The 24796-nt window shown below is 48.6% G+C and overlaps 1 protein-coding gene across 1 annotated transcript in view; it reads left to right on the forward strand.

The window, feature by feature from the left end:
• LOC138066587 (T-cell activation Rho GTPase-activating protein-like) overlaps window positions 1-24796 on the forward strand; it is a 233748-nt gene that overhangs the window by 21346 nt on the left and 187606 nt on the right. Inside the window, exons 2-3 of the mRNA XM_068936463.1 lie at window positions 14017-14193; window positions 14580-14621. Coding sequence (XP_068792564.1) covers window positions 14614-14621 — 8 coding nt within the window. The 5' untranslated portion in view covers window positions 14017-14193; window positions 14580-14613. The remainder of the gene's footprint in view (window positions 1-14016; window positions 14194-14579; window positions 14622-24796) is intronic.

Consider the following 24796-nt stretch of genomic DNA (forward strand, 5'->3'; position numbering starts at 1 on the left):
TTTAAATTTAACCCCATGTAAATTCAGAAGAATTGCGGACACATAGCAAAAAAAAAATATTGCTGCTGACAGCGCATTAACAGAGAGATGTTCCTGTTTCCTTGACACAAGTTTGACTATTACATCTCCTCTGTTTGGTAACCCAGTAATCTTTTCCATCTGCACAGGGGATATGAATTCTTCATCAGGTGTAAGTCATACTGGAGTAAATTCAGAAAAAAAACCAAGCTGCTCTTTGTATTAATGCCAGCAGCCCCATCGATCTAGTAATACCATACTGAGCAAAAAGATACATAATGGCATCAGTCTGAAGATAAAAGTGTGAAGCTTCTTGCTATTTCTATGGACATTGCTAGTTTGTAGGATTCTCTAATGAGCTGGATTTTGCATTCACGCAAGACAATCTTTCTGTATCTCCTCTGCATGCATGGGAAGTAAGCAGCCTGGTAACTCTCAAGCCTATTAATTGCTTCCTCTGGGGTCCAGGTACCCTCGGTGGACAGGTGCAGAAATAGTTCAAGATTGTGCTTTGTTTTTCTGCCAGCCTCTTTTTGCAATACATTTTATCAGAGAGAGTCAGGAAAAGCAACAGGTGTCATTGCTGGGAGGGACCTTTTGGCTCTAGGGAAAAGTTGTACAAGCTTCCTGGCGCTATATAGCCAAGCAAATTTTTGTCATATTTGTCATAATACAGATTGTGGAACTGTCACTGTCATCAGCAGAATAGATACAAACATGGGAAATTCTTTTAATACACACTCAGGAAACATGTAAAACAACACTTAAAACCATGTTAAAGAATAGTGCTATCACTAGACCAAACTGGTGAATGTTCCTAGGGTCAGGAGAAAGAGCTCAAAAAAATTTACATTCATCAGTCCAATTCATGTGAGTTCCTAGAGACTGAGGTTACTTCAAGTAGCATCTAATACTAGTTGAGAATAATAATAACAATATTACTCTCAGAAATAAAGGCTGAAAGACAATACATCGTTTTTAATTTGTAGTATAATGCCCTTTACTTCCATGTGGTTGCGACAAAGACGTGCAACCACATTATTTTTATTTAAGCTGCAAGTACTCAGCTGCTTTCATAAATAAATCTCTTACAAAGTATTCTTAATATATTATCCCTTCCCTGCAACTGATTAATATATGAATGTTCTCTACTATGATTAACAATGCCCCATAGGTAATGGATTTTGATTGTTTGCCCAGTATCTTCTAAGTGCGCACAAGAATTAATGTAAGTGTCTGAGTCAGTGTAATCTTGTCTACTGTCTGACAAAGGAAAGATTTTCTTAATATATTTGACTTGCCATTATGGGGAGAATGATCTGAGTTTGCCTTTTATACCTGTCTGAGGTGACCTCCTGCAGTACTGTAGAGAAGCAGAAAAGAGGCTTACAAAAACACACCTAGTAATCTTCTGCTGGTACTATTGGCATTTACAATCAGTGAGTTTCATTTCTTATCAACTAGCAAGTCCCTTCCCAGCAATAACTTCAGAATATGTGTTAATCTGGGATATAATACCAAAAATGGAGTTTCGACTGGAGGAAAACAAAATATTGCAATTTATTTCAACGACCAAAGTTGTCAAAGAAAGAAGAGGCATTTTAATCTAAGAAATCACCTCAGCTGTAGCATAGAATACTCAAAAGATCTATATTAGATATTGCACTTCTAAATTTGAGCATGGCCAATAAGAAGATATGAGAAATATTTCTGCAGCCTATTCCAAAAAAAATAATAAAAAGAGAGCCTTAGTTCTCTTCCTTTCATTGCTTCCACAGTGCAGAAGGAAAATTGAAGTGCAACAGACTGCAACAAAGGTAAATTTGAGTGTAGGTTTCAGAAATAGAGGCTTCCTAGGAAGGAAGGAGAGAATTTAAGTTCTGTGCTTATTACTACATTAGGACATGTTAAAAATATATTATGCATATCCTCTTATTGGTCTTTTGGCTGTGCTCAGGTATAACATCAGAGTAATATCTGATACACTGTCTCCTGAGTCAATTTCTCCTCTGCTCTTGAGGCCATTTTGTTATATACAAAATTTGTTCTTTCTCTATTTTTACCCCATCGCATTTCACACATACCAAACTTATGAAGAAAAAAACAGAAGGAAGTTATTAGTTCTAAAAGATCACATGTGTGAACTTGTGCTTGTTATACGCTGGAAGGGAGTTCTGAAAATGATATAGTAGAATGCTATGTTCATTGACAATTATTTCTTGGAATTTGTCTTTCAGTTAAAAATTGAGACCAGGAGGAATTGCGTATGTGTGTGTCTGTGTAAATGGTATATGAATGCAGAAAATATTTTCTCCATGAGAAAAGAAGAAAAATATAGTCATACAGTGATAATGTAATTTAGGTGAGACAGCATGTATCCCTGCCCTGTGACCCTGAACTAATTTTGCAAAAAAGCCTTTTCAGTTACCTTCAACCTTCTGCTCATAAGGATTCTTTCAGTGAGTTCTGACTCTCCTTTCTGTGAGACACTTCCCTCCTGCCACCCCTCAGCTCTTGTCTTGAGTGTGAATAATCCAAGATCTAAGTGAGTTGTCATGGTTCATAAATGTACATTTGAATATAAAAGTGGGATTTGGGAAGTTACATCCAAGCCAGGTGCAATAGGTGTGGGCAGTATAAAGTCAAAACAACTCAAAAGAAGAGTTGTTTTTTTTGTTCTTTTGCCTCTTCTTTCATCCAGAAGTAGTTTCAGAAGAACACCTGAATTTTTCAAGGCTGGATCATCAGTTTCTAGAACAAGCATAGGAAGAACTAAGAGAAGTAAGCAAAAGAAGCTAATATGAAGTGCTCAGCTGTTTGTTTTTAAAGACTTTCACTACTACCTAGTAGTTTCTGTTTAAATATTTCTATTACAAAAACATGTATCTGAAATGAAAAATACGATTTTTTTTTCCAGAGGGTGATTTTTTTGCAGTTTCACCAAGGGAATTGGTACACAAAAGAAATGAAAAGTCTCCAAATACTTCTGAAAGGAAATAGTTTTCCTAATATATTAAGCAGACAACTACCTTAAAAAGCTCATTTTAAAGGCAAAACAAGTGTAAAACAACTAAGGATTTGGAGTAGGCTTGTATTACACTCAAAACCAAGGAGTCAGAGTCCCATAGACTCTGGCCTTCTGGCATACTCAGTCAAGAGTCTGTAGAAGATAAAGTACATTCAAGTCATCTATTTTAAAAGTATCTGCCTTGATTTCCTAAAAAAAAAAAGAAACCAAATATGAAGGCTGACTCAGACATCTCAGTTCCAGTCATGTCCTTACTAATCACTCTTGTTGAAGGTGCAATGTTTTTCTATCCTTTTTTTTTTTTTCTTGAAGTAAACCCTATTTAGTCCCATTCAGTTTTCCCTGGAGTAGTTATAACTCACATTATGGTACATAAGTTACATACCCCTCAGCTCATCTGTATCAGAGAGCTCACTGTGTTATCAGAACACAATTTTTCTTTAGAGATTCATCTTTATTTCAGAAGAATTTAGGTGCTGAATAATTTGAATGCTCATCAACAAACTATCAGCTCTTTGCATGTATGGTAACAGGAAGTTGCTACTGTCTTATGGTCTTTATCAAATGATAAAATGTTCACATTGTGTAGCTGACACCTGTTCGCATACTAAACCAAATTTGCTATTCTACTTTTTGCTTTTGGGATAAATGAAATGAGCTTCAGATAATTTTAAATGTTGAAACAAAATTTCATGTCCCTAACATTGGATGTGTGAGGATAAATGATCAAGTATTTAAGATAAGAGTCTCTTCAAATTGAGTTTAGATACAGAAAAACAACAATCCTTCGGATTAGATGCCATCTAAATTTTGTATTTCAGGACTGATTGATTGAACTGATTTTGAACAGATGCACATCAAAAATAAGTGAGCACTATTTTGTTAGTCTCATTCAGATAAATAATGTTTCTGTTGCAGACAAGTTCACTCTAGGTTATATCTATCCCTATAAGAAGAAGAATTAGATGGTGGTGGGGCACATGATTTTCCATGGCCTCAAAACTCCACAAATACTGGAGGAAAAGATGGCTTTGCCATGAGAGGGAACCATAAACACCTCTTTTTGTTGCTGTTCCTAGGGGGGAAGGAAAAGGCTTCACTTAGGACCGTGACCGATCGTCAAAAAAGAAATATTTGCAAGGATTTTTCATCAAATCCTAACACCTGTCTCTATTAGGCTTCAACAGCCCTTTGTTTCCTTCAGCTGCTCTCTGCACCTTACACAATGACCAGCTTGTGAGGTTATAGGAGGATGAAGGCATTTTATGGATAGCCCAAATCTGAACCAACACCTGAAATCTGAAATTAGCAAAGTTCAAACTGGAAATAAGATGCAGTATTTAATAGTGAGACAGTGAGGCTGATCATCAAGGAACATGACAAATTCTTCATCACTTGCAGTTAAGATTTATGTCCTTTTAAAAGATGCACTCAGATGCGGAGCTCATAAAAGTTAGATGTAGCAATGACTTTCAAGATTTCTATACTTACATTGTCCCAGAGGTCAAATAGATATTTTAAATATTCCTCTGTGGATGTTATTAATATATATTTAGCAAAAAAATCTGATGCATAGGATAATTACGAATGAGTAAAGGATGAAATCAACTTCTACTGTAAAGATACTGCATTTCTTTTTTATACTTGTCCCTAACAAGAACGCAAAGAGAAATGGATAATTGTGGGCTGATTACAACACCGTAAAATAGTTATATACTAAAAATTCTATACAATTGTAAATTGCAATAAACACACTTTAGCTTCCTGAATCACCTTCTTTAGAAAATATGCAGAGAACATCAGTGATAATTTGAAACAGCTTTATCATACAGGCTCAGTTCAAGCTATTTTCTCATTGGAAAATGCTGGGAGACAGGGGAACTATTTGTATGTTAGAGGTCGTAGAAACCACTCTTAAGTGTGAAGACTCCTTAAAAAACCTTTGGAGCAAGCTTCAAGTTTCAGGAAATGGCGGCACCTCTGGACATCTCCAACCATCGATCGTGGTCAAAATGGGTCCATCAGAAAGTAGCTGCTGCCTGCAAGTGGCTTCAATGTGGTCAAAACTGGAAGCTGAGCTGTGGATTTGTAGGTCAAGCTTTTACACTTATTACTGATAACTGCACTATATGCTATGTGGAGTGCTGACAGACTCCTTTCAGGCACTGACCTAGATTTCACATGATTCATTTGGAAGGACTTTTTGCAGAGAGAAAACCCCAGCCATCCTAATGTGCTCTCTAATTTATACGACTAAGTTAATCTAGAAGAGTCTGTAGTCAGTAGAGAGGAATGAGAAGACAATTCAAAACATCAGAGGAAGATGCTAAAGATGAACAGACCCCAGTTTGATCACCTTTATGTACCTGACGACAACAAAGATTATTCTACACCATTATAAATATATGATTGCTATGAGCTATACCCAAAGAAGGACATCAATCAAAGTTTCAATCTCATTATAGACTTGAAAGCTTCTTTGGCAAATTCAAGTTCAGGATGATGACTTTGACCTTTTCAGAGCACCTCTAAATCCACAGGAACTTTTTTTTTTTTTTTGGTGTTCTTCATTCTGGGTACTTATTCCCATATATCCAGCAGATCAGCTTATAGGAGTTGTCTACTGTATTCACCATACACATAGGTTTAGGTTTGTTTTACTTCTCCATGGTACTCCTTAATAAAATACCTTTCTACAGCTAGAATCTTGAACAGAGGTAGGGAATTTACCTCTTCTGTCATCTTAATATTTTTCTATCAAAAACATATCTATCCTTAAAGTGCCACTACTGTTTTCTAATTAATACTTTTCTACTTAAATCCTTACATCTAAACAAACAAAAAATCTTTTGCCGTTAAAAAGCCTATGCACAACCTTAGCTGACTTCAAAGAAAGATGCAGTCAGCTACACATGGAGTTTGTGACATTGTATATATTGACATGCCTTCAACCCCTCCCAAATTATAATGTTTTTCTGAAACTCTCGGAATTGTTGATGTCATATAGCATACTGATCTTAAAAATCTCTGAATGTCTGTGTAGCAGAATGTGCCATCAGAAGCAAGCATATTTATTCATTTTCAAGACTGACAATGCATCCTTAATCGATTCAAATTAAGTTTATCTATGAAGAAAATGAGAATATTTTTATCTCTTCCTAAACTATCACAAGACAGTGGGACAGCTTCCCAGAATAACTGCAGAGTCCAAATTTTAAAATTCTCTTTCCTTCTATATTAACATTAGAGAATGGAGTGCTAATTCTGATCGATTGACAGTCACCAGTTAAGGGCATTAGTGGAGACCTAGTAGCATACCAGCAAGTCAGGACTCAATTTTATAAGGCTAGCACTAAAAGTTTCTTTTTGCACACTGAGGATATAGTGTAGTATAACTTAGCAGTGGGAAAACTGGAATTTCTATGCCAAGATCCGTCCTATTTTTCTACACAGCATATTAGTCAGCTTATGGCACACTTGTTGGCTCATCTTCCCAGTGAAGATAGTGCACTCACTGCTGAACTATGCAGGACATTAAATCTCACATTAATTTATCTAGAATGACCAGTAGCTGTAGAAGCCATCAAAATGGCTTTCAAAGGCTGTTTTCAGAACCGTTTCAGACATTTCTATGCTTGCTTTGTATTACATCCAGGGATGAACATCTGAAATAATAAGTACATACAGGAGAATAAATCAGTTGATCTCTGGTTTCAGCTTTCTTGGAAGATACTCACATCAGAATTGCCAGACTGACATCAGACTGGAGCAATCCTTAAATTTGGAACATCTGAGTTTTAAGTACGCATTTTGGTCCTGTTCTTATTTGTCATGCTTTTAATCATGTTGTTGTTCTTATTTCTGTGAACCATTGTCTTCCTAGGCACCTTGTGTACAAGAAGATTTCATTAATCAGCAATGGATATCAGCTAATTTGAAGCCAGTCTCTAACTACTTGCCATGTAATTCAACTTTATAGCACATATGAAAAAAATGAAATGAAGGGCCCTTCTTTTTTCCTGTTCTGCCCTGTTTTTTATGCTTTCTTTCTACTCTACTTTTTTCAGACTTTTAAAGTTATACATGACCAAGTAGTCTGCTTGTTTTTCTCTTTTATTGAACTGTCATTTACTAAACACTGAGGGGGGAATATTTTTTGTATATATTCTAAAAGGTTGTATTTATTTTTTTCTTATCAGTACTTTACTGTACTTCAGTATTTTACTTCAGTATATTACTGTACTTCTTTCTCCCCTTTTCAGAAGAAACATGATGAGCATCCAAATACATAAATTGAAACACATTCCAGTTCCTTAACTCTGGACTGGAATAAATTGTACCTATTTAAAGAGAAAACAACATTTCTAATAAAATATCTAAGGCAGTTCTCCCATCTTTTCAAAGTTATTACTGCCTGCGATAAAATCTTTATTTTGATTTGTTAATCTTTAAACTAGGCAAAGTTCGTATTCCTTGAATTCTGCTTGTCACTCTGCAGATTTAGATAGTTTCTTTAGGTTTTCCTTAGATCCAGCCCTTCCTGTGGGGAGTCTGCAGCGTCTATGTTTGCATGATTCCTGGTGTGTAGCTCTTGTTCAAAGGTTACAGCCAGTCACCTTAATCTTGCCGCACCGTCTAGAAACATCTTAATTCTATCAAGGCTTGAGTCTGACTAGCTCAACCTGACAGTTTGGAAGTCAGGCTCCCAAGCCATCAGCATATCTTTTGATTTAAGAGCACCACTCCTGGCCATGAGATTAGTAACAAGTATGATGGAGATGAAGGAAAGAGCCATTTAGAGTAAGTTATATTAGGAGTAATTAGGAACATCAGGGATACGATGAGTAGGGTTCAGTTGGGAAATTAGCAGGAAAATAGAAACAAAAGTAAGGCTCTTGGCTGAAAATGAGGCAGAGCCATGGAGACACTCAGCTGACATAGCTGCTGGAGAGCTGTTCGCAATACTCTATGATAACCATAGAGTTATCTCTATCTGGGACCATTACCCAGGCACTAATGGTGGTAAACTACAAGGCAAACAGAACAGGAGCAGAAGTGGAGTGGGGTCTAACCTGAAAGCTGAGAGAGAATGTATCATCCTTTCCTGGTGGAGTTCTGTCCCAGCACAGAATTTGTAAATTTTGTCTTGAATCTCCCTCCAGTACAGCTGTCATACCAGCATACTGAAAAATTGGAAAATCAAGTTTGAACAACTGTAAATTATATATTTTGATTATCTTCTTATAATAATATACTTCTAACACTTTCAAACAATTTTGATAAGCAAGAGATCTCTGTTTACCAATATTGAAACTTATGCTGGTTCCTGTTGGGAACATATCAACAATCCCTTCAGTGATTTTTCAGATATTTTTCTCTTTCTTCAGTTATTCTTAATGCTCTACAAATTATGAGAGTAGTTTTTGTTTTTAGAACTGCCTCTTAAAAAACAAAAGACAAGACTCAAAATGTATGTGTATGGCTCTTAAATGATTAGTCTAGTAATAATGAAAGCTTCTTGTTTTGTTAAAATTTTATAGAAGTAAATAAGATACAATAAAAATAATGCTAATTCTACGCAAGCTTTTCATCTGAATTTGAAGAAAACATGTTTCCCTCAGCAGCTGGCTGTATATTTGGAAGCAAGATCCTTGTGTGCCTGTGAAAGGGGAAAACGAGAATGCAAATGGCCTGATGCTGATACTTCCACCACCATCTAGCAGAGCTGTTTGAAAAGAGGGAGGGCAATCCAGGCCTGCACATATATCATGTACCTTTTGGGGATGTAACTTTTCTTGGTAATGGCAACAATCCCCCCACAGAGCACTAGCTTAAACTCTACTTCTTTCCCCAAGAAGCAGCAGTAAACCCTCACTTCCCCAGAGAAGCGGAAAGGGTCTCTGAGCTGCAGCTCTTCTGTATGCAAAGCTCCCACCTAGTAATTACCACGTCTCACTGATGTGGGTAAGACAAGCTGTTCTCTTCTTTTACTGCATAAGAAATATTCTACCAGGATGATCAGAGTCATTGTAAGGACCAGTAATTTTGAAACTGGATGACTGCTGTGGTTATTGAAGCTGTTGCTCCGGACCAGCTCCTTTCAGGAGCTAAAAGCAGCTCAGGAACAGCAGCTTTGCTGGCTCAAGATGTAGGAAAAAGGTATGGGAGATGTACATGCCACAGGTTTGTCGAGGCTTTAGGAGCTGAAGAAGTTGAGCTGTGGGTCTCAGTTTTGTGTAGGAGGACAGGGATGCATGCTAGTAGTCAGCGGAAAGACCAGGGACTGTGGGTTCTGGACTGGAAACACTGACCATGAAGGAAAAAGGTTAAGGAGGTAGAGGACAGTGTGCTAGGATGGGGGATTAATAGACCAATTGTGCACTGGAGTTAGAGGGTATATTTATATATATTTTTTTATATTTATATATTTGTATTTATATATATACAAAAAATTTCAGTTTTTGTTACAGAACGTTATTTTCTCTGACTTGATATGTCAGTAGCTGGTAGAACCATTGAGCAGCAGGAATACATCTCTACTTATATTCAGGCTTATTTATCACACAAATTAAACATCATATCACCACTCTCCTTTTAATTACTAGCCCTATCGAAAGCTGCTGGCCTGGTTTACAGAACAGTACATCAAATGCAAGATTACACAGACTTCTTTATGAGCTGTAAGCACCTATGAAAATTAGGCCAATTCTGTAGCTGGGTATTGCACAACCTCGAGCTAATGAACCAGCCAGACTGGTGAACATCTCCGGTATAAAACATTCATGATGAATAATACACATTGCAGTGCGGTAGCTGATATTTTGAAAATTTTTTTTAATCACCTACTTTTCCCTGAGCTTTGCAATATCAGAGAGCATAGAAAGATGGTAAAAGAGAATGATATTGATCTTTTGGTGGCTATAAGCATGACTCTACTTTATTATAAAAGGTCTTTAGATTGTCAGTTCATTTTAATACCAAAATATTGATATTATTTGATAAAACACAACTCATGAAGATAGCAGAATTTCTAAATACAGACACACCAAGATAAAATACAAAACAAAATATGTCTGACAATAAAGCTAGGTTCTTTCTATTTGAAGGCTTTTATTTTGGTTTTTGATGCTGAAGTAGTACATGTATTTTCCAAACATCACAACTTCAAATGTGCTAGGAAAGACTGCTCTGCAAGTCAGGATTTGGCTCATGTTGTGAACTGTCACATCCTGCCATTCCATCCTGCTTAAATTCCTGTGGGGCTTATAGTTCAGAGCTTATAGTTCTCCTTTAGTGCATGGAAGTCTTACTGTTCATGTCGTGCTTGTTGTCTGTCAATCAGAAATTACAAATTTAGAGTCAAAATTGCCAAATATTTTCTATTATAATGTTTATAAAACAATATTTTTTTCCAAAACCTAATCTAAAGCTTCTTGCTGGATCCTCTAGAAGTACAGCAAAGGATTTCTAAATGCAGTTGCAGTTCACACACACCCAGGAGAACTGAGTGCTGAGCAATGATTGGAGACTGTCCCTGTAATCTAAGTGACCTTCCTGACACTGTCCATGAATATATTCATAACAGCAATGTTAATTATGTAATAGACCACACCTCCTCTTTGCTAAATTAAAACCATTACAAAACATATATATATTAAAGAGTGTTAGGAACTAATTAATCCATAATTGCATGACAGAAAATAGCTAATAGAAATTTTGAAGAAGAGGGTAACCTTACCAGAATATTAATGCTTTCATTTTTAAATATGATACAGCAATTTAATCCACTGGGCTTCAGTGCCTTTGCTGGGTACTGATGGGAATTTACAGTGTTTTTCAATTAACAAGAGACCTTTTCCTCCTGCCTGAGGTTAGGCGTAGGAGAGAGATAAAGGCCAGAGCCTCACGTGGAGTGGGGCCGCAAAGGACATGCCAAAGAGGATGTGGGTCTGCACTAAGATTGTTCCTAGGACAGCTTTTTCCTTTAGGCCAGGAATGGGTCTGGTGGGCTCAGGTTCAGGCCCTGCCTGAACCAACTGCAGAAGCAGCTACAAACCTCTGGGGATGCTGGGTAAACAACTGCTTTTTATGCCTCTCTAAAGAAATGGCAAGTAAATGGTTCACAAATCCCAAACCGGCTTTGGCTCTCTGGAGCTCTGCTTTGTCTTCCATGGAAAAATATGAAGAAGTGTCACATGCTCTATACAAAACTGGCTTTTTAGCCAACCAGCTACTTACAGAACCAGTCCAGCAGTTGCTCAAAACTCATCCTTTCTACAACCCACAGTCTTCCCACCAGCTTCCCTGACAGAGACTACCATATAAATGGAAACTCTGAACCTTCACAGTCTCTGATGAAGCCTACATTAATTGCAAGACAGAACTCCTTGCAGCCCCCAGCATGGGAGAAAAACGAGGGTTAGGCCAGTGTGACAGGGTTTTTGGCAACCAAGCACATATAATACTCTTCTTTTTTCCCACCTCCTCCTCCTCACCCCTGGCATTGTCTCTCCCTTATACTGCATTTCAAGATGTCATTCAGCGATTAGCGAACTCTTCTCAGGTGCTGGAGGAAATGACAGATGCACATCTTTTGGTACTAAGTGGTGATACCTTCACACCTGCTTCACCATGGATAAACTCGTTGTCCAGCCTGAAAGTCCATGGCCAGGGACCATCCCACAGAACCAGGATATTCTCGTGGAAATAAGAAAACAGGTTGCTTTTGGCTCCAAGGCCTTTTAACAGACCATAGCAAATCTGAAAGGAGGCAAGCTCTTGCTCTGCAGCATTCAAATCAGCAAGTCTCCTGATGATACCAAATTGGGAGGAGCAGCTGATACACCAGAGGGCTGTGCTGCCATCCAGGAGGAGCTTGACAGGCTGGAGAAATGGGCAGAGAGGAATCTCCTGAGGCTCAACAAGGGGAAATGCCAAGTCGTGCACCTAGGGAGAAATAAGCCCGTGCACCAGTACCGGCTGGAGGCCAGCGTGCTGGAAAGCAGCTCTGGGGGAAAGCCCTGGGAGGTCCTGCTGCACAACAAGTTGCCCATGAGCCTGCAATGCACCCTTGTGGCCAAGAAGGCCACCGATCTCCTGGGCCATTGTTAGGAGGAGCCTTGTCAGCAGGTGGAGGGAGGCGATTCTCCCCCTCCTCTCAGCCCTGCTGAGGGCACAGCTGGAATGCTGTGTCTGGTGCTGGGCTGCCCTGGCCAAGAGAGATGTGGAGCTACTGGAGCAAGTTAAGCAAAGGGCAACTCAGATGAGGAAGGGCCTGGAGCATTTCTCACATGAGGAAAGGCTGTTCATTCTGGAGAAGTGAAGGCTCCAGGAGGATCTTATCAGAATGCATAGATATCTGAAGGGAATGTATAAAGAAGATTGAATCAGACTCTTCTCAGGGGTGCCCAGTGAAAGGACAAGAGGCAACAGGCACAAACTGAAACACAGGTAATTCTGTCTGAATCTAAGGAAAAACTTCTTTAATGTGATTAAAGAACACAGGTTGCCCAGAGAGGTGGTGGACTCTCCATCCTAAGAGATACTCAAAAGCCATCTCGACACGGTCCTGGGCAACCTGCTCCAGATGACTCTGCCTGAGCAGAGGGGTTGGACTAGATGATCTGCAAAGGTTCTTTCCAACAACCTGTCTGTGATTCTGTAATTTGGAAAACTGTAGGGTAAATGCTCTTACAGTTTCGAGATGTGGTTTTCTCTGCCTGTTTTACAGAAGGCATTTTACTGCACAGACATTGGACATAATTCACCCAAAACACTCTGAGCGGGCTGGGGGGGTCCCATGTGGCACTGCAATGGCAATGATGGACAGCCATAGACTGCCACCATCTGGAGGTGTGCATCCTGGCTGATATGATAGCTACCCTTTCATGCTCCAAAGCAAGTGCTTTGAGGCCCCCCTGGCAGCAGGGGAGGTGGCAACAGGGGGAGGCCTGTGCATTGGAAGATTTCAATGGTGAAAACCCCACTGCAGGAACAGGGGGATGCACAAGAACCAGTGTCATCTCCTTGGTGGAGAACTCGCTACCCATCAGCAGCCCCAAGGCTGCTCCTTGTCTCTGAGCACGTCCCTTAGACCCTCTCCATGGCAGCAGCGGGTGCTGGATAGGTGGGGCCCACACCCAGAGAGCAAAGCAGGCGCTGCGGGCACCAGCAGCGCTGCCCGGCCCCACCAGCAGTGCTCCCACACCGCAGCCAGGGTAATCCCACGGTGTCGGAGGAGCTGGGCAGCTAGGGAGACTCCCCTTGCAGCCCCCAGCCCACGCACCGGCCCTGCCCCACGGCCCGGCCGGCGCATCACAACGTGCCGTCATGCATCACAATGTGTCGCGGTGGCACCCGGGTGGCCACAGCCACCGGCGCCCGCCCGGCCCCAGTGCGGTGCTGTGCCGGTGCGGGGCAGCAGGGAGACGCAGGCTCCCAGCCCAGCGGCACTACTCGGCACGCGGACACCGCTCCGTGCTTTGCGCAGGCCTGACCGGCGCCTGGCGCTGCCCGGCGCAGGGCACGGACGCACCGCAGCTGCTGACCCGGCCACGGCGCCATGGGACAGGTGAACTGCTGCGGTGCCCGGGGCGCTGCCGGCCCCGCTGCCGGCACGCAGGCACGGCCCGAGGCCCCTGGCCGCGCGGCTCCTGGTGCCAGCCCCGGGCTCGAGGCCAGGGGAGCCTCCCGGCCCCCGGCGCCGCTCGGCGCCTTCGTGTCGCGCAGGAGCCCCCAGCTCCTCCTCAGCGACCGTGTCCAGGTGACCCGGCACCGGCGCACCAGGGACAGGCACCTCCTCCTCTTCCCCGACACCCTCGCCATCGCCACCTTCAAGTAAGGAGAGCAGCCCCAGCCGTCCTTCCCCCGCCCCCACCCTCTGCCCCCGGGCACTGCCTCTGCCCTGCTGGCCACTGCTGCCGCTGCCCCACCACACAACCTCCACGCCGCTCCCTGCTCTCCCTCCGCAGGTGCGGCTCCACCTTCCTGCTCAAGCACCGCGTGCCTCTCGGCCAGCTCTGGCTGCTGTGCGGGAAGGACGAGGCGGCGGGCGGGCGCGAAGAGGAGGAAGAGGACGGGCATGGCCTGAAATGCACCAATGCCCTCGTCCTCGTCTGGCCCAACGACGGCTGCGTGGTCACTTTCCGGTGAGTCTTGGCGGCACGTGCAGGGCTGTGGGGGGCGCAGGGCACCGTGCTCGCCTGCAGTCCTCTCTGGCCTTGCTGGGGCTCAGCTCAGGCTGGGGCGAGAGACAGTAGGGGTCCTGCGGGGGTTTCTGACGCAGTCACAGGCACCTCCAGGCGTGCACAAGCCTCGCCCCCGCCCCCACCTCCCCCCTGCACCTCTGCTCCCCCCAGGGACACTGCGGGGGGACACCGACCGGGGGCTTGGGTGCATGGCGCTGTGCAGCAGTGCCAAGTGGGCGAGAGCTGTCCGGGGATGTGGGCCTCTCCCGAGGAGGAGCAGGAGGTGCAGGAGGAGGAGCAGGAGGAGGAGGAGCGGGCTCTGAGGCTGTTTCTCCTTTTGGCTGCAGGTCGCGGGAGGCCAAGGAGCTGCGGCTGAGCACGATGTTCAGGTGAGCCCTGGCGGGCAATTCAGCCCGCCTGCGGCGGCGGCAAGGCTGCGGGCGGTGCAGAGGTGCCGGGGCAGCTGCCCCCAGCAAAGCAGCCGGGAAGGTGGGGGAAAGGGACCCCCCCTACGCAGCGCACCTGCCGGGCAGAGCGTTGAACCCAGCACAACTACTTTCCTCAATGCAGCACAACTTTTGTGTGGAGTGCAGGAAGGGGTCAGGTGGGCTCTGCTCCAGGCCCTGCTGGAGATTGTGCCTAGGGTTAGGGTTAGGGTTAGGAGAGCGAGAAAGCCTAGGGCCCCACCTACAGTGGGGCTGCAAAGGACATGTGAATGGATGTGTGGGGCTGCCCCTACATTTCTAGCAGCACAACTTTTGTGTGGAGTGCAGGAAGGGGTCAGGTGGGTTCTGCTCCCGGCCCTGCTGGAGATTGTGCCTAGGGTTAGGGTTAGGGTTAGGGTTAGGAGAGAGAGAAAGCCTAGGGCCCCACCTACAGTGGGGCTGCAAAGGACATGTGAATGGATGTGTGGGGCTGCCCCTACATTTCTGGCAGCACAACTTTTGTGTGGAGTGCAGGAAGGGGTCAGGTGGGCTCTGCTCCAGGATTTTTCCTTGGGTTAGGGTTAGTGTTAGGGTTAGGGTTAGGAGAGCGAGAAAGCCTAGGGCCTCATCTACAGTGGGGCTGCAAAGGACATGTGAATGGATGTGCGGGGCTGCCCCTACATTTCTGGCAGCACAACTTTTGTGTGGAGTGCAGGAAGGGGTCAGGTGGGCTCTGCCCCTGGCCCTGCCGTAAACGGTGCCTAGGGGTAGGGGTAGGGTTAGGCTTAGGGTTAGGAGAGCGAGAAAGCCTCGGGCCCCACCTACAGTGGGGCTTCAAAGAACATGTGAATGGATGTGTGGGGCTTCCCCTACATTTCTGACAGCAGAACATTTGTGTGGAGTGCAGGAAGGGGTCAGGTGGGCTCTGCTCCCGGCCCTGCTGGAGATTGTGCCTAGCGTTAGGGTTAGGGTTAGGGTTAGGAGAGCGAGAAAGCCTAGGGCCTCATCTACAGTGGGGCTGCAAAGGACATGTGAATGGATGTGCGGGGCTGCCCCTACATTTCTCGTATTACACCTTTTGTGTGGAGTGCAGGAAGGGGTCAGGTGGGCTCTGCTCCTGGCCCTGCCGGAGACGGTGCCTAGGGTTAGGGTTAGGGTTAGGGTTAGGAGAGAGAGAAAGCCTAGGGCCCCACCTACAGTGGGGCTGCAAAGGACATGTGAATGGATGTGTGGGGCTGCCCCTACATTTCTGGCAGCACAACTTTTGTGTGGAGTGCAGGAAGGGGTCAGGTGGGCTCTGCTCCCGGCCCTGCTGGAGATTGTGCCGAGGGGTAGGGTTAGGGTTAGGGTTAGGGTTAGGAGAGCGAGAAAGCCTAGGGCCCCACCTACAGTGGGGCTGCAAAGGACATGGGAATGGATATGCGGGGCTGCCCCTACATTTCTCGTATTACACCTTTTGTGTGGAGTGCAGGAAGGGGTCAGGTGGGCTCTGCTCCTGGCCCTGCCGGAGACGGTGCCTAGGGGTAGGGTTAGGGTTAGGGTTAGGGTTAGGAGAGCGAGAAAGCCTAGGGCCCCACCTACAGTGGGGCTGCAAAGGACATGTGAATGGATATGCGGGGCTGCCCCTACATTTCTGGCAGCACAACTTTTGTGTGGAGTGCAGGAAGGGGTCAGGTGGGCTCTGCTCCTGGCCCTGCCGGAGACGGTGCCTAGGGGTAGGGGTAGGGTTAGGGTTAGGGTTAGGAGAGAGAGAAAGCCTAGGGCCCCACCTACAGTGGGGCTGCAAAGGACATGTGAATGGATGTGTGGGGCTGCCCCTACATTTCTGGCAGCACAACATTTGTGTGGAGTGCAGGAAGGGGTCAGGTGGACTCTGCTCCCGGCCCTGCTGGAGATTGTGCCTAGGGTTAGGGTTAGGGTTAGGGTTAGGAGAGCGAGAAAGCCTAGGGCCCCACCTACAGTGGGGCTGCAAAGGACATGTGAATGGATGTGCGGGGCTGCCCCTACATTTCTGGCAGCACAACTTTTGTGTGGAGTGCAGAAAGGGGTCAGGTGGGCTCTGCTCCTGGCCCTGCCGGAGACGGTGCCTAGGGGTAGGGGTAGGGTTCGGGTTAGGGTTAGGAGAGCGAGAAAGCCTAGGGCCCCATCTACAGTGGGGCCGCAAAGGATATGTGAATGGATGTGTGGGGCTTCCCCTACATTTCTGGCAGCACAACTTTTGTGTGGAGTGCAGGAAGGGGTCTGGTGGGCTTTGCTCCCGGCCCTGCCGGAGATTGTGCCTATGGGTAGGGTTAGGGTTAAGGTTAGGGTTAGGGTAGGGTTAGGAAAGCGAGAAAGCCTAGGGCCCCACCTACAGTGGGGCTGCAAAGGACATGTGAATGGATGTGTGGGGCTGCCCCTACATTTCTGGCAGCACAACTTTTGTGTGGAGTGCAGGAAGGGGTCAGGTGGGCTCTGCTCCAGGCCCTGCCGTAGACGGTGCCTAGGGGTAGGGTTAGGGTTAGGGTTAGGAGAGAGAGAAAGCCTAGGGCCCCACCTACAGTGGGGCTGCAAAGGACATGTGAATGGATGTGCGGGGCTGCCCCTACATTTCTGGCAGCACAACTTTTGTGTGGAGTGCAGGAAGGGGTCAGGTGGGCTCTGCCCCTGGCCCTGCCGTAGACGGTGCCTAGGGGTAGGGGTAGGGTTAGGGTTAGGAGAGAGAGAAAGCCTAGGGCCCCACCTACAGTGGGGCCGCAAAGGATATGTGAATGGATGTGCGGGGCTGCCCCTACATTTCTCGTATTACACCTTTTGTGTGGAGTGCAGGAAGGGGTCAGGTGGGCTCTGCCCCTGGCCCTGCCGTAGACGGTGCCTAGGGTTAGGGTTAGGGTTAGGGTTAGGAGAGAGAGAAAGCCTAGGGCCCCATCTACAGTGGGGCCGCAAAGGATATGTGAATGGATGTGTGGGGCTGCCCCTACATTTCTGGCAGCACAACATTTGTGTGGAGTGCAGGAAGGGGTCAGGTGGGCTCTGCTCCAGGCCCTGCCGGAGATTTTGCCAAGGGTTAGGGTTAGGGTTAGGGTTAGGGTTAGGAGAGAGAGAAAGCCTAGGGCCCCACCTACAGTGGGGCTGCAAAGGACATGTGAATGGATGTGTGGGGCTGCCCCTACATTTCTGGCAGCACAACATTTGTGTGGAGTGCAGGAAGGGGTCAGGTGGGCTCTGCTCCAGGCCCTGCCGTAGACGGTGCCTAGGGGTAGGGTTAGGGTTAGGGTTAGGAGAGAGAGAAAGCCTAGGGCCCCACCTACAGTGGGGCTGCAAAGGACATGTGAATGGATGTGTGGGGCTGCCCCTACATTTCTGGCAGCACAACTTTTGTGTGGAGTGCAGGAAGGGGTCAGGTGGGTTCTGCTCCCGGCCCTGCTGGAGATTGTGCCTAGGGTTAGGGTTAGGGTTAGGGTTAGGGTTAGGGTTAGGGTTAGGGTTAGGAGAGCGAGAAAGCCTAGGGCCCCACCTACAGTGGGGCTGCAAAGGACATGTGAATGGATATGCGGGGCTGCCCCTACATTTCTCGTATTACACCTTTTGTGTGGAGTGCAGGAAGGGGTCAGGTGGGCTCTGCTCCTGGCCCTGCCGGAGACGGTGCCTAGGGGTAGGGTTAGGGTTAGGGTTAGGAGAGAGAGAAAGCCTAGGGCCCCACCTACAGTGGGGCTGCAAAGGACATGTGAATGGATGTGCGGGGCTTCCCCTACATTTCTGGCAGCACAACATTTGTGTGGAGTGCAGGAAGGGGTCAGGTGGGCTCTGCTCCCGGCCCTGCTGGAGATTGTGCCTAGGGTTAGGGTTAGGGTTAGGGTTAGGAGAGCGAGAAAGCCTAGGGCCTCATCTACAGTGGGGCTGCAAAGGACATGTGAATGGATGTGCAGGTCTGCCCTTACATTTCTCGTATTACACCTTTTGTGTGGAGTGCAGGAAGGGGTCAGGTGGGCTCTGCTCCCGGCCCTGCTGGAGATCGTGCCTAGGGTTAGGGTTAGGAGAGCGAGAAAGCCTAGGGCCCCACCTACAGTGGGGCTGCAAAGGACATGTGAATGGATGTGCGGGGCTGCCCCTACATTTCTCATATTACACCTTTTGTGTGGAGTGCAGGAAGGGGTCAGGTGGGCTCTGCTACTGGCCCTGCCGGAGATGGTGCCTAGGGGTAGGGTTAGGGTTAGGGTTAGGAGAGAGAGAAAGCCTAGGGCCCCATCTACAGTGGGGCCGCAAAGGACATGTGAATGGATATGCGGGGCTGCCCCTACATTTCTGGCAGCACAACTTTTGTGTGGAGTGCAGGAAGGGGTCAGGTGGGCACTGCTCCAGGCCCTGCCGGAGATTTTGCCAAGGGTTAGGGTTAGGGTTAGGGTTAGGGTTAGGAGAGAGAGAAAGCCTAGGGCCCCACCTACAGTGGGGCTGCAAAGGACATGTGAATGGATGTGTGGGGCTGCCCCTACATTTCTGGCAGCACAACATTTGTGTGGAGTGCAGGAAGGGGTCAGGTGGGCTTTGCTCCAGGCCCTGCCGTAGACGGTGCCTAGGGGTAGGGTTAGGGTTAGGGTTAGGAGAGAGAGAAAGCCTAGGGCCCCACCTACAGTGGGGCTGCAAAGGACATGTGAATGGATGTGTGGGGCTTCCCCTACATTTCTGGCAGCACAACTTTTGTGTGGAGTGCAGGAAGGGGTCAGGTGGGTTCTGCTCCCGGCCCTGCTGGAGATTGTGCCTAGGGGTAGGGTTAGGGTTAGGGTTAGGGTTAGGAGAGCGAGAAAGCCTAGGGCCCCACCTACAGTGGGGCTGCAAAGGACATGTGAATGGATGTGCGGGGCTGCCCCTACATTTCTCGTATTACACCTTTTGTGTGGAGTGCAGGAAGGGGTCAGGTGGGCTCTGCTCCTGGCCCTGCCGGAGACGGTGCCTAGGGGTAGGGTTAGGGTTAGGGTTAGGGTTAGGAGAGAGAGAAAGCCTAGGGCCCCACCTACAGTGGGGCTGCAAAGGACATGTGAATGGATGTGTGGGGCTGCCCCTACATTTCTGGCAGCACAACTTTTGTGTGGAGTGCAGGAAGGGGTCAGGTGGGCTCTGCTCCTGGCCCTGCCGTAGACGGTGCCTAGGGGTAGGGGTAGGGTTAGGGTTAGGGTTAGGAGAGAGAGAAAGCCTAGGGCCCCACCTACAGTGGGGCTACAAAGGACATGTGAATGGATGTGTGGGGCTTCCCCTACATTTCTGGCAGCACAACATTTGTGTGGAGTGCAGGAAGGGGTCAGGTGGGCTCTGCTCCCGGCCCTGCTGGAGATTGTGCCTAGGGTTAGGGTTAGGGTTAGGAGAGCGAGAAAGCCTAGGGCCCCATCTACAGTGGGGCTGCAAAGGACATGTGAATGGATGTGCGGGGCTGCCCCTACATTTCTGGCAGCACAACTTTTGTGTGGAGTGCAGGAAGGGGTCAGGTGGGCTCTGCTCCTGGCCCTGCCGGAGACGGTGCCTAGGGGTAGGGGTAGGGTTAGGGTTAGGGTTAGGAGAGCGAGAAAGCCTAGGGCCCCATCTACAGTGGGGCTGCAAAGGATATGTGAATGGATGTGTGGGGCTGCCCCTACATTTCTGGCAGCACAACTTTTGTGTGGAGTGCAGGAAGGGGTCAGGTGGGCTGTGCTCCAGGCCCTGCTGGAGACGGTGCCTAGGGGTATGGTTAGGCTTACGGTTAGGGTTAGGAGAGAGAGAAAGCCTAGGACCCCACCTACAGTGGGGCTGCAAAGGACATGTGAATGGATGTGTGGGGCTGCCCCTACATTTCTGGCAGCACAACTTTTGTGTGGAGTGCAGGAAGGGGTCTGGTGGGCTTTGCTCCCGGCCCTGCCGGAGATTGTGCCTAGGGTTAGGGTTAGGGTTAGGAGAGCGAGAAAGCCTAGGGCCCCACCTACAGTGGGGCTGCAAAGGACATGTGAATGGATGTGTGGGGCTTCCCCTACATTTCTCGTATTACACCTTTTGTGTGGAGTGCAGGAAGGGGTCAGGTGGGCTCTGCTCCTGGCCCTGCCGGAGATGGTGCCTAGGGGTAGGGTTAGGGTTAGGGTTAGGAGAGAGAGAAAGCCTAGGGCCCCATCTACAGTGGGGCCGCAAAGGATATGTGAATGGATGTGCGGGGCTGCCCCTACATTTCTCGTATTACACCTTTTGTGTGGAGTGCAGGAAGGGGTCAGGTGGACTCTGCTCCCGGCCCTGCTGGAGATTGTGCCTAGGGGTAGGGTTAGGGTTAGGGTTAGGGTTAGGAGAGCGAGAAAGCCTAGGGCCCCACCTACAGTGGGGCTGCAAAGGACATGTGAATGGATGTGCGGGGCTGCCCCTACATTTCTGGCAGCACAACTTTTGTGTGGAGTGCAGGAAGGGGTCAGGTGGGCACTGCTCCAGGCCCTGCCGGAGATTTTGCCAAGGGTTAGGGTTAGGGTTAGGGTTAGGAGAGAGAGAAAGCCTAGGGCCCCACCTACAGTGGGGCTGCAAAGGACATGTGAATGGATGTGTGGGGCTGCCCCTACATTTCTGGCAGCACAACATTTGTGTGGAGTGCAGGAAGGGGTCAGGTGGGCACTGCTCCAGGCCCTGCCGTAGACGGTGCCTAGGGTTAGGGTTAGGGTTAGGAGAGAGAGAAAGCCTAGGGCCCCACCTACAGTGGGGCTGCAAAGGACATGTGAATGGATGTGTGGGGCTGCCCCTACATTTCTGGCAGCACAACTTTTGTGTGGAGTGCAGGAAGGGGTCAGGTGGGTTCTGCTCCCGGCCCTGCTGGAGATTGTGCCTAGGGTTAGGGTTAGGGTTAGGGTTAGGGTTAGGGTTAGGAGAGAGAGAAAGCCTAGGGTCCCACCTACAGTGGGGCTGCAAAGGACATGTGAATGGATATGCGGGGCTGCCCCTACATTTCTCGTATTACACCTTTTGTGTGGAGTGCAGGAAGGGGTCAGGTGGGCTCTGCTCCTGGCCCTGCCGGAGACGGTGCCTAGGGGTAGGGTTAGGGTTAGGGTTAGGAGAGAGAGAAAGCCTAGGGCCCCACCTACAGTGGGGCTGCAAAGGACATGTGAATGGATGTGTGGGGCTGCCCCTACATTTCTGGCAGCACAACTTTTGTGTGGAGTGCAGGAAGGGGTCAGGTGGGCACTGCTCCAGGCCCTGCCGGAGGTTTTGCCAAGGGTTAGGGTTAGGGTTAGGGTTAGGAGAGCGAGAAAGCCTAGGGCCTCATCTACAGTGGGGCTGCAAAGGACATGTGAATGGATGTGTGGGGCTGCCCCTACATTTCTCGTATTAAACCTTTTGTGTGGAGTGCAGGAAGGGGTCAGGTGGGCTCTGCTCCTGGCCCTGCTGGAGACGATGCCTAGGGGTAGGGTTAGGGTTAGGGTTAGGAGAGCGAGAAAGCCTAGGGCCCCACCTACAGTGGGGCCGCAAAGGACATGTGAATGGATGTGCGGGGCTGCCCCTACATTTCTGGCAGCACAACTTTTGTGTGGAGTGCAGGAAGGGGTCAGGTGGGCTCTGCTCCTGGCCCTGCCGGAGACGTTGCCTAGGGTTAGGGTTCGGGTTAGGAGAGAGAGAAAGCCTAGGGCCCCACCTACAGTGGGGCTGCAAAGGACATGTGAATGGATGTGCGGGGCTGCCCCTACATTTCTGGCAGCACAACTTTTGTGTGGAGTGCAGGAAGGGGTCAGGTGGGCTCTGCTCCAGGCCCTGCCGGAGATTGTGCCTATGGGTAGGGTTAGGGTTAGGGTTAGGAGAGAGAGAAAGCCTAGGGCCCCATCTACAGTGGGGCTGCAAAGGATATGTGAATGGATATGCGGGGCTGCCCCTACATTTCTGGCAGCACAACTTTTGTGTGGAGTGCAGGAAGGGGTCAGGTGGGCTCTGCTCCTGGCCCTGCCGGAGACGTTGCCTAGGGTTAGGGTTCGGGTTAGGAGAGAGAGAAAGCCTAGGGCCCCACCTACAGTGGGGCTGCAAAGGACATGTGAATGGATGTGCGGGGCTGCCCCTACATTTCTGGCAGCACAACTTTTGTGTGGAGTGCAGGAAGGGGTCAGGTGGGCTCTGCTCCAGGCCCTGCCGGAGATTGTGCCTATGGGTAGGGTTAGGGTTAGGGTTAGGAGAGAGAGAAAGCCTAGGGCCCCATCTACAGTGGGGCTGCAAAGGATATGTGAATGGATATGCGGGGCTGCCCCTACATTTCTGGCAGCACAACTTTTGTGTGGAGTGCAGGAAGGGGGCAGGTGGGCACTGCTCCAGGCCCTGCCGGAGATTTTGCCAAGGGTAGGGTTAGGGTTAGGGTTAGGGTTAGGAGAGAGAGAAAGCCTAGGGCCCCACCTACAGTGGGGCCGCAAAGGACATGTGAATGGATGTGTGGGGCTGCCCCTACATTTCTGGCAGCACAACTTTTGTGTGGAGTGCAGGAAGGGGTCAGGTGGGCACTGCTCCAGGCCCTGCCGGAGATTTTGCGAAGGGTTCGGGTTAGGGTTAGGGTTAGGAGAGAGAGAAAGCCTAGGGCCCCATATACAGTGGGGCCGCAAAGGATATGTGAATGGATGTGCGGGGCTGCCCCTACATTTCTGGCAGCACAACTTTTGTGTGGAGTGCAGGAAGGGGTCAGGTGGGCTCTGCTCCAGGCCCTGCCGGAGATTGTGCCTAGGGTTAGGGTTAGGGTTAGGGTTAGGAGAGCGAGAAAGCCTAGGGCCCCACCTACAGTGGGGCTTCAAAGAACATGTGAATGGATGTGTGGGGCTTCCCCTACATTTCTGACAGCAGAACATTTGTGTGGAGTGCAGGAAGGGGTCAGGTGGGCTCTGCTCCAGGCCCTGCTGGAGATTGTGCCTAGCGTTAGGGTTAGGGTTAGGGTAAGGAGAGCGAGAAAGCCTAGGGCCCCACCTACAGTGGGGCTGCAAAGGACATGTGAATGGATGTGCGGGGCTGCCCCTACATTTCTGGCAGCACAACTTTTGTGTGGAGTGCAGGAAGGGGTCAGGTGGGCTCTGCTCCTGGCCCTGCCGTAGACGGTGCCTAGGGGTAGGGGTAGGGTAAGGAGAGCGAGAAAGCCTAGGGCCCCACCTACAGTGGGGCTGCAAAGGACATGTGAATGGATGTGTGGGGCTGCCCCTACATTTCTGGCAGCACAACTTTTGTGTGGAGTGCAGGAAGGGGTCAGGTGGGCTCTGCTCCAGGCCCTGCTGGAGATTGTGCCTAGGGTTAGGGTTAGGGTAAGGAGAGCGAGAAAGCCTAGGGCCCCACCTACAGTGGGGCTGCAAAGGACATGTGAATGGATGTGTGGGGCTGCCCCTACATTTCTGGCAGCACAACTTTTGTGTGGAGTGCAGGAAGGGGTCAGGTGGGCTCTGCTCCTGGCCCTGCTGGAGACGGTGCCTAGGGGTAGGGTTAGGGTTAGGCTTAGGGTTAGGAGAGCGAGAAAGCCTAGGGCCCCACCTACAGTGGGGCTTCAAAGAACATGTGAATGGATGTGTGGGGCTTCCCCTACATTTCTGACAGCAGAACATTTGTGTGGAGTGCAGGAAGGGGTCAGGTGGACTCTGCTCCCGGCCCTGCTGGAGATTGTGCCTAGCGTTAGGGTTAGGGTTAGGGTTAGGAGAGCGAGAAAGCCTAGGGCCTCATCTACAGTGGGGCTGCAAAGGATATGTGAATGGATGTGCGGGGCTGCCCCTACATTTCTGGCAGCACAACTTTTGTGTGGAGTGCAGGAAGGGGTCAGGTGGGCTCTGCTCCTGGCCCTGCTGGAGATGGTGCCTAGGGGTAGGGTTAGGGTTAGGGTTAGGGTTAGGAGAGCGAGAAAGCCTAGGGCCCCACCTACAGTGGGGCTTCAAAGAACATGTGAATGGATGTGTGGGGCTTCCCCTACATTTCTGGCAGCACAACATTTGTGTGGAGTGCAGGAAGGGGTCAGGTGGGCTCTGCTCCCGGCCCTGCTGGAGATTGTGCCTAGCGTTAGGGTTAGGGTTAGGAGAGCGAGAAAGCCTAGGGCCTCATCTACAGTGGGGCTGCAAAGGACATGTGAATGGATGTGCGGGGCTGCCCCTACATTTCTGGCAGCACAACTTTTGTGTGGAGTGCAGAAAGGGGTCAGGTGGGCTCTGCTCCTGGCCCTGCCG

The sequence above is a fragment of the Struthio camelus genome, chromosome 3, assembly GCF_040807025.1.
Source record: "Struthio camelus isolate bStrCam1 chromosome 3, bStrCam1.hap1, whole genome shotgun sequence".
Taxonomy (NCBI): Eukaryota; Metazoa; Chordata; class Aves; order Struthioniformes; family Struthionidae; genus Struthio; species Struthio camelus.